Source organism: Lepidochelys kempii, chromosome 5, assembly GCF_965140265.1.
Source record: "Lepidochelys kempii isolate rLepKem1 chromosome 5, rLepKem1.hap2, whole genome shotgun sequence".
NCBI classification, from domain to species: Eukaryota; Metazoa; Chordata; order Testudines; family Cheloniidae; genus Lepidochelys; species Lepidochelys kempii.
In genome coordinates, this window is record NC_133260.1 from 19,622,687 (window position 1) to 19,639,036 (window position 16,350).

The following is a 16,350-nucleotide window of genomic DNA, read 5'->3' on the forward strand; positions in this document are numbered from 1 at the left end:
ATGTATTTATGAGGCCATTGTGGAGGAAAAAAAATGTTTTTCCCTTCCCACACACAGTCATCTTCACAAGGGAGGAGAGCAGTTCCTTCATGCGCCTCCACACAAGTCTGCTCCAGTTGCAGAAGCCTTATCAGTGAGGATCAGATCCTCTGTGCAGGTATCATGAGGAAATTCAAAAGATGCTTCCTGCTGTCCAGCTCCCAGACTATGCAATCAGTAGGGAAATATCATATATGCTAGGTACCCAGCCTCCAAGATGGACTGGGGGGATGAAAATATAGTCTTGTGGTAGCGAGAAAATAAGATCTGGAGAAGTTGGCACAGGACTTTTGGGGTACCGTGTTCATGTAGCAGAGATTCAGGTAGCAGAAGTTTTATGCAGTTCCCAATGTGGTATGTCTCATCAATGTGAGAAGTCACTATTTCCTCTTCTGCATCTGTCCCCTTATCTTTTGCATCCCTCAAAAGCAAAGTGCCGGGAGTGGAGGGAAATGACGAAAGTAGGGCCAGCTGAGGCAACCAGCATGACAGCAGGAGGAGTTGGGAAAGCGAGGCAGACCTGGGACGTTGGAGACAGCCTGAGGGGAAAAATGAACCTGCAAAAGGCTGGGGATGGTGGAAGGTGAGTGAACCTCCTGCACTGCTCCTGCTTCCACATCAGCCTCCCCTCAATCTGTCTGCCTGATTTTAGAGTCCACCTGTTCTGCCCCTTTTCAGTTTCTACTCTCTGTTCTGCTTTGCACAGGGTTCCCTACCCATCATCCATTACCACCCAACCTCTCCCTTCTATCATTGCCTGCACTCACTCTCTGCCCCACCTTCACCTCCTGTCAGTGAGACACAACAGGCAGCAAAAGAGTGGACTTTCAAGCGTACATAGTTTCCTCTCCTTCCTCCTGTCTTGGACTACTTGAAAGTCCACTCTAGCTATTCATTAGCATTTATGAGCTATTCAGTAAAGTGGAGAGCAAGTTCTGACTTGCTGCTTTGGCAGCTGGAAAAAATTGGGGGGCAAGAGGGGAGGGAGGGCACATGCCCATGCAAAGAGCCTCACAGGGAGCATTCCATGGCTTCACGCACAGGAGAATTGCCCCACCAACAGTCAGAGCTTTCTGGAAGGTTCTAGACCTGTGTGGATTGTGCAGGCAAATCCCAAGTGCGGGGATCTGTACTGACAGATGAAAGAAAAATTGTATGTGTGGAGAAAGACAGAGTCTGTGCAGAGGGACAAGGGCCGGGGTGTGGGGGGAGGGCGCTAAAAAAGGCTGCATGCATCTCACTTTTCAGGACTTCTAAGTTTACCGCTTTTTGATCAGTATTCTGGTGCTGATTTCTATTGCTACTAATGTAATCATCTCAGTGAAAGCTGGAATGTGTCAGCAAAGCAGAAAGTTTAGGTGCTGTAGGTCTGTCCTTTGGTACCCACAAAAACAGTAAAAAGGAAGCAGCTGTTTTTATGATGAAACGCTTCTAATAATGTTCATTTGTACTGACACTGAAGGAAAGGTCATTTCTGTTCACCTTTCACGCCCTGTCAGACTTACCATTTATAAACCTTTTTCTCTGCCACAAAATCTTGCAACAGGCTGGAGCTTGGTGGGTATGTTCTCATTTTGGATGCAATTTAGTTATAATTAGTTTTGAAACTTTTTAAGTTAGAGGAGAATAAAAAAGTAAAATAGGCTAATTTGGCATTTTACCTTGTATTCGAACTATAAAATCTTTTACCAGAACCAGTTTCAGTCTTCAGAGGTGGGTGAGTCTCCAAATGGCTTCAATGAACATTTTGTAAACATCAAAGGGAGCAGCACATTCAAGGCCAGAATTTAGCCACCTTTTTTCCCCAATGTGCTAGTAATAACTAGTCACCTTTGGATTGTTTTATTTTTAATTAAAAGTGTTAAAAACTGACTATTGGCTACTGTGCATCTGCTAAAAGACAGCCCTAAATTTTCAAAGCACTGTGACTTCCATTAATGCCTGTAGGAGTCATGCTGCTACAATCCATATGCTACTTCAGAAATTTAAGGGGTAATTCTGAAAAAACAGGCTGTTTTTACGTTAGTGCTTTAATGCTCTTTCTTCATTCATGATTTTTTATTAACTTTTGCTTACCACATCTCAGTGGCTCCAGACTATTCACAAATCACCACTGACGTAATGTAATTGTCAGTCACATCAACTATCAGCTGATTAATGGATCCATACTACTGTACACAGCATACAATACTATGACTCTAATGATAATATTTTGCACATCCACAGCACCTTCCATCCAAGGATCTCAGTGTTTTGTAAATATTGTTGAATTAAGAAAACACCCCATCCTCATCTGACAGATGGGAAGCTGAGGCACAAAATGATTAAATGATTCATCTATGGTCACACAGTAAATTAGTGGCAGTTATAAACAGAACCCAGATATCCTGATTCATAGACCCACTAGAAAATGCTTCTGTTTCCTCTGGAGACATTCATCACTGTGAAGGGAAGCCCCCTTATTAGAGCTGTTGATAAAACAAACTATTTTTAAGATTTGATTCTATGTCACAATCATTTCATATAACTCTTTTATACTTGCAGCTGCTTAAACTGAGATTACAACATGCTGATTTGGACTAAACTCTTTGGCTCAGGAACCAGGCGTATTGTTCTATTTTGTGTAAAACATTAGCCATCCAAATAGTAATCAGCATCACTGTTAGACAAATACATTCTATAACCTCTCCATATACCAACACACTAAAAATCCCCATTTGGTGGAAAATGGTAAGCAGGGCAGCATTAAGACAATGGGTGAATTCCTGGTCCCATTGAAGGCAATGGGAGTTTCTGTGGAGCTGGGATTCCACCTAATATGTGAAAAGTGTCTTAGTCGCAATCATGCTTGTTTTGTAGGTTTTTCATCTTTAATGGAATTGAGCGAGTCCCACAAGGGGCCTGCTGTTCCTGTTCCCATGTAGTCAATGGAAGTTTTGCTTTGTCTTCAATGGCAGCAAGAGTCGGTCCCAGTCTTTGAAGTTAAAATCACCTTGAGATAAGTAGGGTACGGTGTGGTAGACTTTACATCTCGCTAATGTCAATTGGGTGAAGGAATGGAGAGTCCAGGCCTTTGCTGCTGCTGTTTAGGTGGAGAAAGTTTTCTTTAAGACAAAATTAATATGATAGCAAGTCCAACGTTGCTATCCTACTTGGTCCAGGAACTCGCCTATACAAAGCACTAGATATGGATCATATCAATAGGCAGCAATTTACCTTTCCGAAGTCAACACAGTTCTGCACACTCCTTTCACCTTTAGCAAGAAGGGGCATGTGACTATACCAGCCACTCAGGATTTGCTGATAAACCCAAGCTTTAACATGTGCTATACTGTCTGTGCTGTTGCTCCCAAACTGTCTCTGGTATTCAGGTTTTACCTTAGATGTGAAGGGACAGTAAGTGACACCTTCCCAATAAGGACAAAAACACATCTACGAAAGCTTCCAGTAGGTTTCTAGATTGCTCCTAGTCCTCAACTATTGATACTTTAGTGGTTCCTGATAGAACTATTATCTGGAAGCCTAAATCTAATGGTCTGTCTCTCTCTCAGCTAAGAGGGAAACTAATAATCAGTGGCAGGTCTATTTTGTCTATGAGTAACAACCTTCCGATGTAACCTTGGACAAACTGCTTAATACCTCTGTGCCTCAACTCCTCATCTATCAAATAGAGCTAATCCTTTCCTTTCCCCCACTCCTTTCCCCCACTCTTTGTCTATTTACGTTGTAAACTTTCCAGGGCAGGGACGGGCTCTTACTGTGTGTTTGTACTATATCTGGCACAATGGAGCATCTCAGCTGGGCCCCCTAGGCAGGACATAGTGTAAGTAATAATATATGCACCCGCTTCTGGCAAAGTTTCTGAGGTTGGCCCTCTTGGCTCCAGAATCAAGAATATACAGATCTATGCTCATCGGTCATCCTTAAATCACTCCAGTGAATATAGGGATTGCAGCACAACTCTTCATACAGGGTATCAAGGAAGACTAAGACATAACAAAACTTTTTTTGGTATTGTGTCTTTCAAGATCCCTTAAATATTTCTCACATTACTATAGGTACTGTGAGATAGAGCTCAATAATAACAGAGTGAAAGAGAAATTTAAAAATATAATGAAAGGAAAAAAGGTATGTTTTCAGATGAAAGTAGAAATGATAGACAGAGTTAGTGAGAAGGAAAGAAACAGGAAGGTAATTCTAGGTGGCTAGGGCTGCGAAGAAGAAGACTCTCGCACCAAGAGTAATAAGACAATATGGACAGAGAAAGCATGTGATCAGATCAGTGGTAAATGAGTGCAGGAATGTGGGCTGGTAATAGAAACAGACCCGGTCTAAGCATGAAGTGATTTTAAAAGAAGAAGGACTATACTGACCTGGATCCTAAAACGAATATAGAACTAGTGTAGTTGTTTCAATTGAAATAAGGATGGAATTACAAGTTTTACCCTAAAATTTTCTGCATTTATCTACTTATTGTGATAACTTCAATAATTCTGTAATTTATTTCAAATACATTATGGCTCAGATTTTTAAAGTCTATAGTAGTGTCCATAATCAAATAGGTATTTTCAGATAAGTGTATAAATATGCATATATGTTCATGGCTGGATTGGTAAACACGTACTAGGAGGAATCCCTAGTCTTTCTGTCTGCTCCGTGTAGTATTTAAAATGTGATAGTTTTGCTTTAAACAAGGAAAAAAGTATTCCCCAATTATCCCTTTCCAATTAAGCCCAGTATATACTATTTTGTACATAAAGCATCGAAAAACTCAACCAATACGAATGATGATTTCACAGCTGAAGAGGTGTCTTACTCAGCAGAGGAAATCTTGATAGCTGTAAGGAATCATGCCAATTCCTATCAGTCAGAAAAGAAGCAGGGACAAGCAAGACTATTGTCTCATTGGCCAACAAAGGGGGCCCCCCACTGAAAATAGCCTGTTCAATCACCATCTACAAAAGGGAAGCATGTTGTCAGTCTCCTTCTCCCCAAAATTCTAATGACCTCTGCCTTAGCCCTCCGAAACAAGATACCTCGGAACAGACCTTCTACAGGAATTGAAAGCTTTACACTAGACATAGCACTGAGAGGCTCGTTGCCCAAGTTATCTGCACTGAACATTTGCACTCACATTCCAACGATATTTCCGTTGCACTGGAATGGCTGCAAATTTCTTTCCTGTGGAATTCTTTCCAAATAAACTGGGATGAACTGCTCTCTATAACATGTGCAGTACTCAGTCCCTGACCCAACCACAGTTGGTCTCATCTCAACAAATCTTTAGCTGCAGAACTAGATAGAGCTGATGGCATATCTGAGTATGCTGGAGAGTCAAAACTTGAAATTGCTAACAGATGTAGGGAAGGGAGCAGAATGACAGCTTTTCAAGATATAGTAGATACCTGTGTGCACTCTGAAGGTAAAATTCTATTTAATTACTGGGGCTGTTTACCTTTTTCTATGCTAAATTAAACATGTTTTTCTTTAATTTAAAATATATTGTTTCCCTGTATTATTAAAAAGAAAAGGAGTACTTGTGGCACCTTAGAGACTAACAAATTTATTTGAGCATAAGCTTTCATGAGCTACAGCTCACTTCATCAGATGCATGCAGTGGAAAATACAGTGGGGAGATTTTATATACAGAGAACATGAAACAATGGGTGTTACCATACGCACTGTAACGAGAGTGATCAGGTAAGGTGAGCTATTACCAGCAGGAGAGAAGAAGAAGAGGGAAAAAAAAACCAACAAAAATCTTTTGTAGTGATAAACAAGGTGGGCCATTTCCAGCAGTTGACAAGAACGTGTAAGGAACAGTAAGCGGGGGAAAAAAACACACCTCTGAACAGCATACTAATCCACAGAGACCTTCCTACCAACACTACAAAAAGAAGGATTCTAGGTGTACTCCTCCTGAAGGTCGAAACAACTAACTGGACTTCTACATAGAGTGCTTCCGCCAACATGCATGGGCTGAAACTGTGGAAAAGCAGCATCACTTGCCCCACAATTTCAGCCCTTCAGAACACAATGCCATCCACAGCCTCAGAAACAACTCTGACATCATAATCAAAAAGGCTGACAAAGGAGGTGCTGTTGTCATCATGAATAGGTCGGAATATGAACAAGAGGCTGCTAGGCAGCTCTCCAACACCACATTCTACAAGCCATTACCCTTTGATCCCACTGAGGGTTACCAAAAGAAACACCACCATCTGCTCAAGAAACTCCCTGAAAAAGCACAAGAACAAATCCGCACAGACACACCCCTGGAACCCCAACCAGGGGTATTCTATCTGCTACTCAAGATCCATAAACCTGGAAATCCTGGAAGCCCCATCATCTCAAGCATTGGCACCCTGACAGCAGGGTTGTCTGGCTATGTAGACTCCCTCCTCAGGCCCTACACTACCAGCACTCCTAAGTTTCTTCGAGACACCACTGACTTCCTGAGGAAACTACAATCCATTGGTGATCTTCCAGAAAACACCATCCTGGCCACTATGGATGTAGAAGCCCTCTACACCAACACTCCACACAAAGATGGACTACAAGCCGTCAGGAACAGTATCCCAGATAATGTCACAGCAAACTTGGTGGCTGAACTTTGTGACTTTGTCTTCACTCATAACTATTTCACATTTGGGGATAATGTATACCTTCAAATCAGCGGCACTGCTATGGGTACCCACATGCCCCACAGTATGCCAACATTTTTATGGCTGATTTAGAACAACGCTTCCTCAGCTCTCGTCCCCTAGTGTCCTGCTCTATTTGCGCTACATTGATGATATCTTCATTACCTGGGCCCATGGAAAAGAAGCCCTTGAGGAATTCCACCATGACTTCAACAATTTCCATCCCACCATCAACCTCAGCCTGAACCAGTCCGCACAAGAGATCCACTTCCTGGACACTACAGTGCTAATAAGCGATGGTCACATAAACACCACCTTATACCGGAAATCTACTGACCACTATAGTTACCTACATGCCTCCAGCTTTCATCCAGACCACACCACACGATCCATTGTCTACAGCCAAGCTCTACTATACAACCGCATTTGCTCCAACCCCTCAGACAGAGACAAACACCTACAAGATCTCTATCAAGCGTTCTTACAACTACAATACCCACCTGCTGAAGTGAAGAAACAGATTGACAGAGCCAGAAGAGTACCCAGAAGTTACCTACTACAGGACAGGCCCAACAAAGAAAATAACAGAACGCCACTAGCCATCACCTTTAGCCCCCAACTAAAACCTCTCCAGCGCATCATCAAGGATCTACAACCTATCCTGAAGGACGACCCATCACACATCTTGGGAGACAGGCCAGCCCTTGCTTACAGACAGCCCCCCAACCTGAAGCAAATACTCACCAGCAACCACACACCACACAACAAACCTATCCTTGCAACAAAGTCCATTGCCAACTGTGTCCACTATTCAGGGGACACCATCATAGGGCCTAATCACATCAGCCACACTATCAGAGGCTCGTTCACCTGCACATCTACCAATGTGATATATGCCATCATGTGCCAGCAATGCCCCTCTGCCATGTACATTGGTCAAACTGGACAAGAATAAATGGACACAAATCAGACATCAAGAATTATAGCATTCAAAAACCAGTTGGAGAACACTTCAATCTCTCTGGTCACTCGATCACAGACCTAAAAGTCGCAATTCTTCAACAAAAAAATTTCAAAAACAGACTCCAACAAGAGACTGCTGAATTGGAATTAATTTGCAAACTGGACACCATTAAATTAGGCTTGAATAAGGACTGGGAGTGGATGTGTCATTACACAAAGTAAAACTATTTCCCTATGTTTATTTTCCCCACCCCCCACTGTTCCTCAGACGTTCTTGTCAACTGCTGGAAATGGCCCACCTTGATTATCACTACAAAAGGTGTCCCCCTGCCCTTCTTCTCTCCTGCTGGTAATAGCTCACCTTACCTGATCACTCTCCTTACAGTGTGTATGGTAACATCCATTGTTTCATGTTCTCTGTGTATATAAAATCTCCTCACTGTATTTTCCACTGCATGCATCCGATGAAGTGAGCTGTAGCTCACGAAAGCTTATGCTCAAATAAATCTGTTAGTCTCTGAGGTGCCACAAGTACTCCTTTTCTTTTTGCGAATACAGACTAACACGGCTGCTACTCTGAAACCTGTATTATTAAAGAATTATTAAAGAACATGGCCATATGAAGGGAATGAAGGGAGCAAGTACTCCCCTTTCCATTAGGAAAATAATACACTTTGTGTGTGTGTGGCAGAATTAAAAAGTATAAAGCTTTGAATTTTAAAAAGGGTTATTAACTTCTTTCAGTACTTTTCCAAAGTAAGAAACAAGTGCACTTATAAAGGGGAAAGGAAGCTTAGCACTGTTCAGAAAACAAAATGAATTTAAACATGCGATTAATACTGCTACTGAATTTAAAAAGAAAGCATCTTTTTAAAAAATCAATTGTCTTGAAACAAAGCTTAGACTTTTGGCTATTGATAGTATTTTTAGACTCAGACTCTCTCTGGAGAGTTAAAAGTATGCAAATGCAGAGTGCACAGAAGCACAAACACACACATGCTATACCTTTGTATTACACTGGCATTTTATTATTTAATTGAACTACTCTTATTTTTCTAGCTCACGCATGCTTCCCTTGAGACGGCTTTGCTGTTAGCCTGCTGGCCTTGACTTCCAGCCAAAAACAATTCAGAAACAAAAAGGGACAACAAATCATATTTTCACAGACATTTTTATCCCTCAGTACAACCCTGTTTTCACACAACATCATGCAGACTCTGTGAAAACTATAATTTATTGCAATAGCCATCCAAAACCAGGGTTTGACACATGCTCTGCGGTGTGTTTCCACTTTTATAATGTCTTAAATTGTGCCATTAGGAAGGAACTGTTATGCTGAAACCGTACAACATTGTTTCAAAGGACAGTAATCAATAGTTGATAATGGCCTAAGAGATACCAGTAGGCTGACTTAAATACTAGTAGAAACCAGTAACTGTATCTCCACTAAAACAGCTCAGACAGAAGTTGTATTACACACAATTGCAGATAAAGATTAATTTTGAGAAATACCTGTTTTCAAACAGTTTTGTGCATCATGAAGACAAGCTCTAAAACGGATAATCAACCTTACAAAACAAAGCTAATTTATCAGGCTATTTATCACTACCTTTCCACTGCATAGATTATCACTTACCTGGTGGCAACCCTGTAAATTTGAGTCTCTTCCATATGATGAATATGACCCCCTTTCAGTTTTACCTGTCAATAAAAAATGAATAGGTGTGTAAATGTTACAAAATGTATATATCTTCTCTCCATATTTCATATGAAATTAACCTACATATCCATATCGGTGTTTACATAAGTAAAACAGGCACTTCTGACCACATACTGTACGTAGGCAACAGAAAGGGATTAACACTTTATTCTGGGCATGATAACATGGAAATACGCCTCCTATTCTTAGCCATACTGTTCTACACACTTCCTAAAACTGTAACTTAACGGGATTCTACCATTTCTCTATAGAAACAAATAGACTTCTCACCCCCTCATCTATGGTACACCCTTTTTTTGTTCCCCATCTCTCTCTCACAAGCTGAACAATTGTTTTTTTTTTTATTTATTTACACAGCAGGCAGGCTACCTATAGTGTGACCCCTGCATAGTAATTCCCATTGATTAGACTGACACTCACTGGTGAGGGCAGAGCTAATCAATCATAGGCTCTCCAGATGGCGAACTTAACAAAGAAACTGTTCAGGATTCTGCTTTTTTTTTTTTTACTCTCTTTCCCAAGAGTAAATTCCCTCATGATCAACGTGATGATGGAATTTACACCTGGGAAAGAGAAATTTGGTTGGAAATTTGCCATTCTCCACCAAAGTTCCGACTGTACCAGCAGTGCTGGGACTTGAACAGAGGCCCAGTGACTGCCAAGCCTTTATGCCAACCCTAAGTACCTAATTTTTTTTCAGTGGGCCTTTAAAACACAGATCCAATAGCCGAGCTATAGCACTGGCTACAGGTATGCCATATTTAAAAGTAAAATAAAGATCCTTTATAAATTGAAAGAGTGGTCTTGAACAAAATCAGTCAGGAAAGAGACAGTTGCTGCAGAACGCTAAGTCGTAGCTGGATGGCACTAAACCATGTGCAAGGGGAACAAAGAACAATCAGGAAGGTTGGTACAAAACATACTGGCAAAAAGGGCCCGTGAGTTGGTGAGGATAATGACAAGGGGATGGTAGGATGACTGTCAGACAAAACGTACAAGAACAAATCAAATATCACTAAGGGCACTGTTGATAATTCTGAAGCTCTTATTACAGTTAGGAACATATAAAATGCCACATACAATACTTGCTTCTAAGGGCCAGATGTTACACACGCGACTTATCAATGCCAACAACACCTGGGAACACAGATCTAAGGTTCAGATTGTTTCCCAATCAAATCTATAATAAATTGTAATAACTGGCTATACGCACTACATTACCAATTCAAAGTGAATCATTTATTCAACATCACTACCAAGGACACATTCATTACAAAACATTTTCTTGACAAAAATGCTACTTTATTTGGAAACGTCACGCTGTAGTAATAACAAACATATCCATGGACCATGCAAAGCTTGTTGTTTTGTTGGCATTTTGTGTTGGAAAAAAAAGAGCAAGTGGACTAAGAAGACAAAATTGTGTTTCTTGAAGACAAGTGTTGAATGGCAGTCTAAAATATGACTAAATCTAATTTTCAGTCAATTGAACAAGACATAATATAGCAGTTTTTCAAGTATGGTCTGATTTTTATAGAGATAATACCTTTGTTGTGTCAGATTATTACACAAGAAGTACGCAGTAAGTTTTAATGGTTCTTAAAATTATCCTAAACATACTTTATCCCATTTTGTCAGCTGTTTTTATTTTAATATATAAAGCTACTATATCTCTTGATCTCCTTTGAGAAATATTATTAATGAGGTCTGGCCTGTAAGAGAGGTTTGGGATAAAGTAATCACACCATATTCTTTCTTAGTCCCTGGAGTGAAAAACAAAAGCATAAAAACTTTTTGTATAACAATTTAAGAATTTTTGTGGGTTGTTTTTTAAATAAACTCATACTTCACAAAAATTAACCAACAATCTGCAGAACTTGTTTGTATATATTTAGTAACTTCCAACAGGACTTCTGTGTGGTAATAAAAAAGGGATGAAACATCTATTTTGTTATCCCCACAGATTCAGCGCGGAGGAAGCCTCAACAGAAAAAAAAAAAAAAACCCCACAATATTGAAATGACAATCAAATTCTAATTTTGAATCCTGGGGCTAGTGTCGAGATCTAAAAACAAAACATCTTGCTGGTATGTGTTTGGAGTTATGTATGTTACTTCACATCACCCCAATAAGGCTACTTGTTTTAAAGTCAGAAAGTCAGTACAAACAAAAAATGCTAAGGATTGAAAAGGGATGGTGGTGGTGGTATGTCTCTGTGTGTAAGCTAAGTATAAGCCACAACACAAGAAACTCTGAAAGCAATTCTCATTTGTTGCATGGGTATCAGTCGTCTTCTTTACTATCATATCAGATACAAGCTGCCTCATCTTAATTTCAGTTGTTAAAAAATATTTATCCAGATATAAAAATAAACCCACTGCAAATTACAAGTTGTCAGGGTTAAAAATCTACTTCTATTTGTGTGGGGGAGGATAAGAGAACAGCATAGACATGAATCATTCTCAGTAATTTGAGTGTTTCCATGACATCAATGGGCACTCGTCCAGGACTCTGTCGAAGTCTGTGAGGTACCAAAGCAGCACAGCAGCCAGCAGGAGATTGAATTTTTTTTTTTAAAGGATTATGCTCCTTGTAAAGATTTCATCTGTAGCATCCACTTTTACCACCAAAAAGATAGCTTTGGAGATCATGAGTGAAAACATTTCATTCTGACAGTGTAAGCCCTTAACTTTATTACATCTTTTTTTTGTTTGTTCCAAAATACAGCTAGAAATCTGCTTCTCTATTAAGAACAAAACCACAATTTTTGAGAATATCAAGAAACCATTTAAAAAAAATTTATATATATATATATATATATATACACACACACACATACACACACACTTTCACAATCAATTGTAATTATGAAATTAACATTTTTTTGTAATGACACTTCATTTTATAGGCAAAATTTCTTTTGTATAAATTGTCCATTTAAAATTAGCTACAGTCTTGATGTTGATTTTCTGCTTAAAATTCACTGGCACATTTGCTTCCGATAATAAAATTTGCAAGAGTGCTGATAATATGCTAGAGGAGGCTCTTAAAGTAACTATTTGTGCTCACAAATACAAAAGCTTCTCCTGAATTTCTCCATTTACTGTACGCTGCGTCTCATTTTTCGTCACCCTAACACAACAGTATGTGTTTTTTAACTAAGGTTTGTCAAAGCTAAAGATTATTTACAAAAAAAAAAAAAAAAAAAAAAGAAAGAAAGAAAGGTTTAAGAGAGAGTCTACAGTGATGTCGAAACCCGACGCGTTCACTGCGGAATTTTCGAGACAACCCTCTAGTACTAGAATGCGGCAGCCGCTGCGGATACTTTTTGGCACAAAGACAATGGTGGCAGTGCCAAGCCCCATGGCTAAAACTACTCAAAAGAGGCATAAGGGTAGCATTAATCGCTCAAGTCTTTTACTGCATGGAGTACTGATGTCCATAATTTAAAAACTAAAAGTACCCGTTAGTAATATGTGCTGTAAAAAACGGGGAGGGGTGGGGGGCGCTTGAAATACAGACCAAGAAAATATCTTGTCAGACATTTGATTAATTTTTCTACCTAGAGGACCAAATGTTAAAATGTGCCAACTGTTTCTAGCACTGAGCACATGTAACAAAAGATATATCCTTATGTGGCTTTATGTTCTGACAATTGAATCAAAGCTTCATAAATACAGTTGACCTTCAGTAGAGTGTTAAATAACTTTGATGCATGCCGTGTCCTTAAAATAATGTATAGAAAGCATCTTTATTATTAATAGAAGTAATTGTAAAAAAACTCTTTTCAATTAATTGACACAATGTATGCCAATCAAACTAACTATTAACAAAGAACGGACAACATGCAGCTCCTCTTTTCTGACAAACACATTGATTCTGCAGTTTTATACTCTATAAACACTCACAAGAAACAAAAATATTGCTTATCTAAACAGAACTAAATGATTGCTTAAGCTACATTTGCTAGCATTTTAGTTTTACTGTAAGAAAGAGAGCAGCGTAGGACTGACAATCAATCAATAAAGAAGCCACTTGCCTCTCCATGGTGCACTTTGAAAAATTAATCAAATTAAGTAGAAAATTTAAGCAACTTCCAAAGCATAAATGCAAGTCATCTAATTCTCCACTATATTTTCCTTTGCCCTGAGAGATAGGGCACCTTGTCTTTAGTATGCAGAATAAGGAGACAGGAGGCAACTCTTTCCATCTGCTAAGGAAAAAAGAAGTGCAGCTATTGTTATAGATGATTTGAGTTCAATGTTTATGTTGATTTCATGTCTGACAGATTTTTCTAGAGATCAGCTCAAGCCGTAAAATTGAGACCCAGATTTCCAACACTCTGAGATTTCATGTTTAAATTTTGGTTTTGCTTAAGTCCATGACAAAGAGAAGGCCAGTTAAAAAAATATTATTTGAGTTCAGTTGGAATTTGAACAGCTCAGAATTTGGGGTTATTCAGGTCTGGGGTTTTGGTTCAGACCTACTTCTTATTTCATCATCATGTATTTTCTCACATTTTTTGGAATCTTATTTTTGTCTCCTCTTCCTCTGTTCTGCATTCACCAGCCATGGAAGAAAGGATGTCTCAAGAACATCTCAAGGATGGGCTGATTGGTCCACCCAAGGAGAATGACAAATTAAGGAGAGGGAAAAATCACCAAGCATCATAAATGTCAAATCTAAAGTATATTTTGGAGGAAGTTATCAGCAACTCAAGAGGGGTTTGTAATGGAAAACTTCTTTTCTCAACTTCACATATAGTTTCATATTTGGTCAATATACAATGAACAATGTGCAATGTTATTAATATACAAATAATAAGGTTTAATTTACATCATCATTAGGATCATGCGACTTTTCGCCTGAGCCTAGATTCCCCACATACTTCTACACTTCCCTGATGTCTGTTGGAGTTTTGGTGCACAGCAAATTCAGGATTGACCCTTTTATATTGATAGGCATCAAGAATCATTTAACTCACCACTGATGTGTAGCCACCCCACTGAGCTGGAATGCAGCGCCTATTGGACAGCACAAGCAACACTGCACAATAGTTTACAAGAGCAGTGTTTCGGTCTGTCAGGATTTTCATTTTGATTTTGTTTATTAGAGTTTGAAAATTTGAGTAATTTTAATTTATAATTAGACTCAATTTAAAATGCAAGTTCTTGGCCTTGACATCTTTTCCCGCTAAGAAAGCAAGAACAGAACCCCACCCCTCATTATATGCCAGGGGGTGGGGGAGGGAATTGAACCAACCCCTTTCACGTTTGAACAGTTGCTATTCCTTTTGTGCAACAGCTACTTTTCATACTGTTTTGGCTTTCTTATCCTGCTGCTCATTATATTTTGGAATGGTGGAGAGGGTGCAGTGCATTGCAGGAGTCCAGGAGCCAGAACAGGTGTGCACATCCGTTGTGAATACTGGAGAGTAGTCCTGTGGAGGGACAGAGGGCAGAGTAGGTGGATTTGCTGCCAAACAGATTCAATAGCTATTCTCCACCATGGATCAAGTGCAAAATGATCCAAGAGGCTACTGGGCTTTAGCAACATCTGTAGATCAGCTCTAGTAGGGTACATCTAAACTACAGCTGTGAGTGAGCCTCCAAGCCTGGATAGACAGACTAGTGCTAGCTCAGCTCAAGCTTGTGGGCTAAAAATATCCGTACAGATGCTGCAGCTTGAGCCATAGTTTGGGCCACCCACCCAAGCTCAGACCCCAGTAACTGGATGGTCTTGAGAGCCCAAGCCACCACCTCAAATCTACACAGCTATTTTTAGCATGTTCACCTGAGCCTAGCTAGCCAAGTATATCTACCCAGACAGGGAGGCTTGCTCCCTGCTCCAGCATAGATATACCATAGTGTTCTGAAGCCTGGACAGAGGTATAATTCTTCTTCCTTCTGCCTGCACACAGATATCCAACACAGTTAGTCTGGCTGGGCACAGGATTTGGGGCTATCTATGTTTCTCTCATACTTTTATGTCTAGAATGCATAATGCACAATATCCAATTTATTTCAATAGGGTTTTGCATAGTATAATTTATACTACAATCATATCCAATGGTAATGGAAGTATCATGTCAATGAGCTGTTTCATTCTTTGTATTACACGTGAAGTACTGACAATAAGAAAAATCCTGCAAATTTTAAGCTAAATTTGTGCAATACAAAACGATACACAACACTGAATCAGATCTAAAGAAGGGCCCACGAACTAGATATAAAATCAAGGGAAGTAGTAATCCCAATAATTTTAATGGCATCAAACCCAGTTAAAATGTGCCAGAGATCTGGCACAATATTAGCAGAAGCACACTTTGTTTTCTTTTGTTTTAAATGAAAAGGGCTTTCTGCACTTACATTGACATGCAGTAAACAGTAATGATTCCTAGAGACTTTACGATGCCAATGCAAGGGGAGATTATATTTTTTTTTAAACAGTACCATCAAAATATAAAGGAAATTAAATCCTAAAAACCTACACTAAAATAACATTAAGGAACTGACAAACAACCTAAAGCAAGGAAATTCATAGTTAAAGTGACATTTCATCACTAATTCAACTCATTGATCTTGATTTTATTCTTAAATAGGCAAGTCTATTTCTTGCATATCCCAAGAACCAGGCTAAAAGTAGCCAAGGGCTACTCCACATGAATTACTAGGTTACACATGTTCAGTCCTAATGCACCCCCTATTGCCTACTGCTTACATTGCAGGAATAGAGCTGCAAGTTGTGGGATAGAGAGGTGGTGTGCAAAGGCTTGAGCTCTTTATGCTGTCAAGCCAAATGGCAATATAGCAAGAATGTGGGCCCTGCAAATGCCTGCTGCTCCAAATTGCATACCTAAGCATGTTTCACTAAAGTCTAATATTTGTTCTGTGTTTATGCAGTGTGTAGCACAATGGGGCCCTGGTTAAGGCTGTGAGTTTGTCACGGAGGTTGGAAGTCACGGATTCTGTGACCTCTGTGACT

General features: G+C 39.6%; 1 protein-coding gene across 14 annotated transcripts in view; it reads right to left on the reverse strand.

Annotated features, from left to right (window-relative positions):
* The window catches only part of TCF4 (transcription factor 4), a 315,108-nt gene that overhangs the window by 142,959 nt on the left and 155,799 nt on the right, over positions 1 to 16,350 (reverse strand). For all 14 annotated transcript variants that reach the window (XM_073343585.1, XM_073343588.1, XM_073343590.1 and 11 more), the window contains one exon: positions 9,283 to 9,347. In XM_073343585.1, coding sequence (XP_073199686.1) covers positions 9,283 to 9,347 — 65 coding nt within the window. The remainder of the gene's footprint in view (positions 1 to 9,282; positions 9,348 to 16,350) is intronic.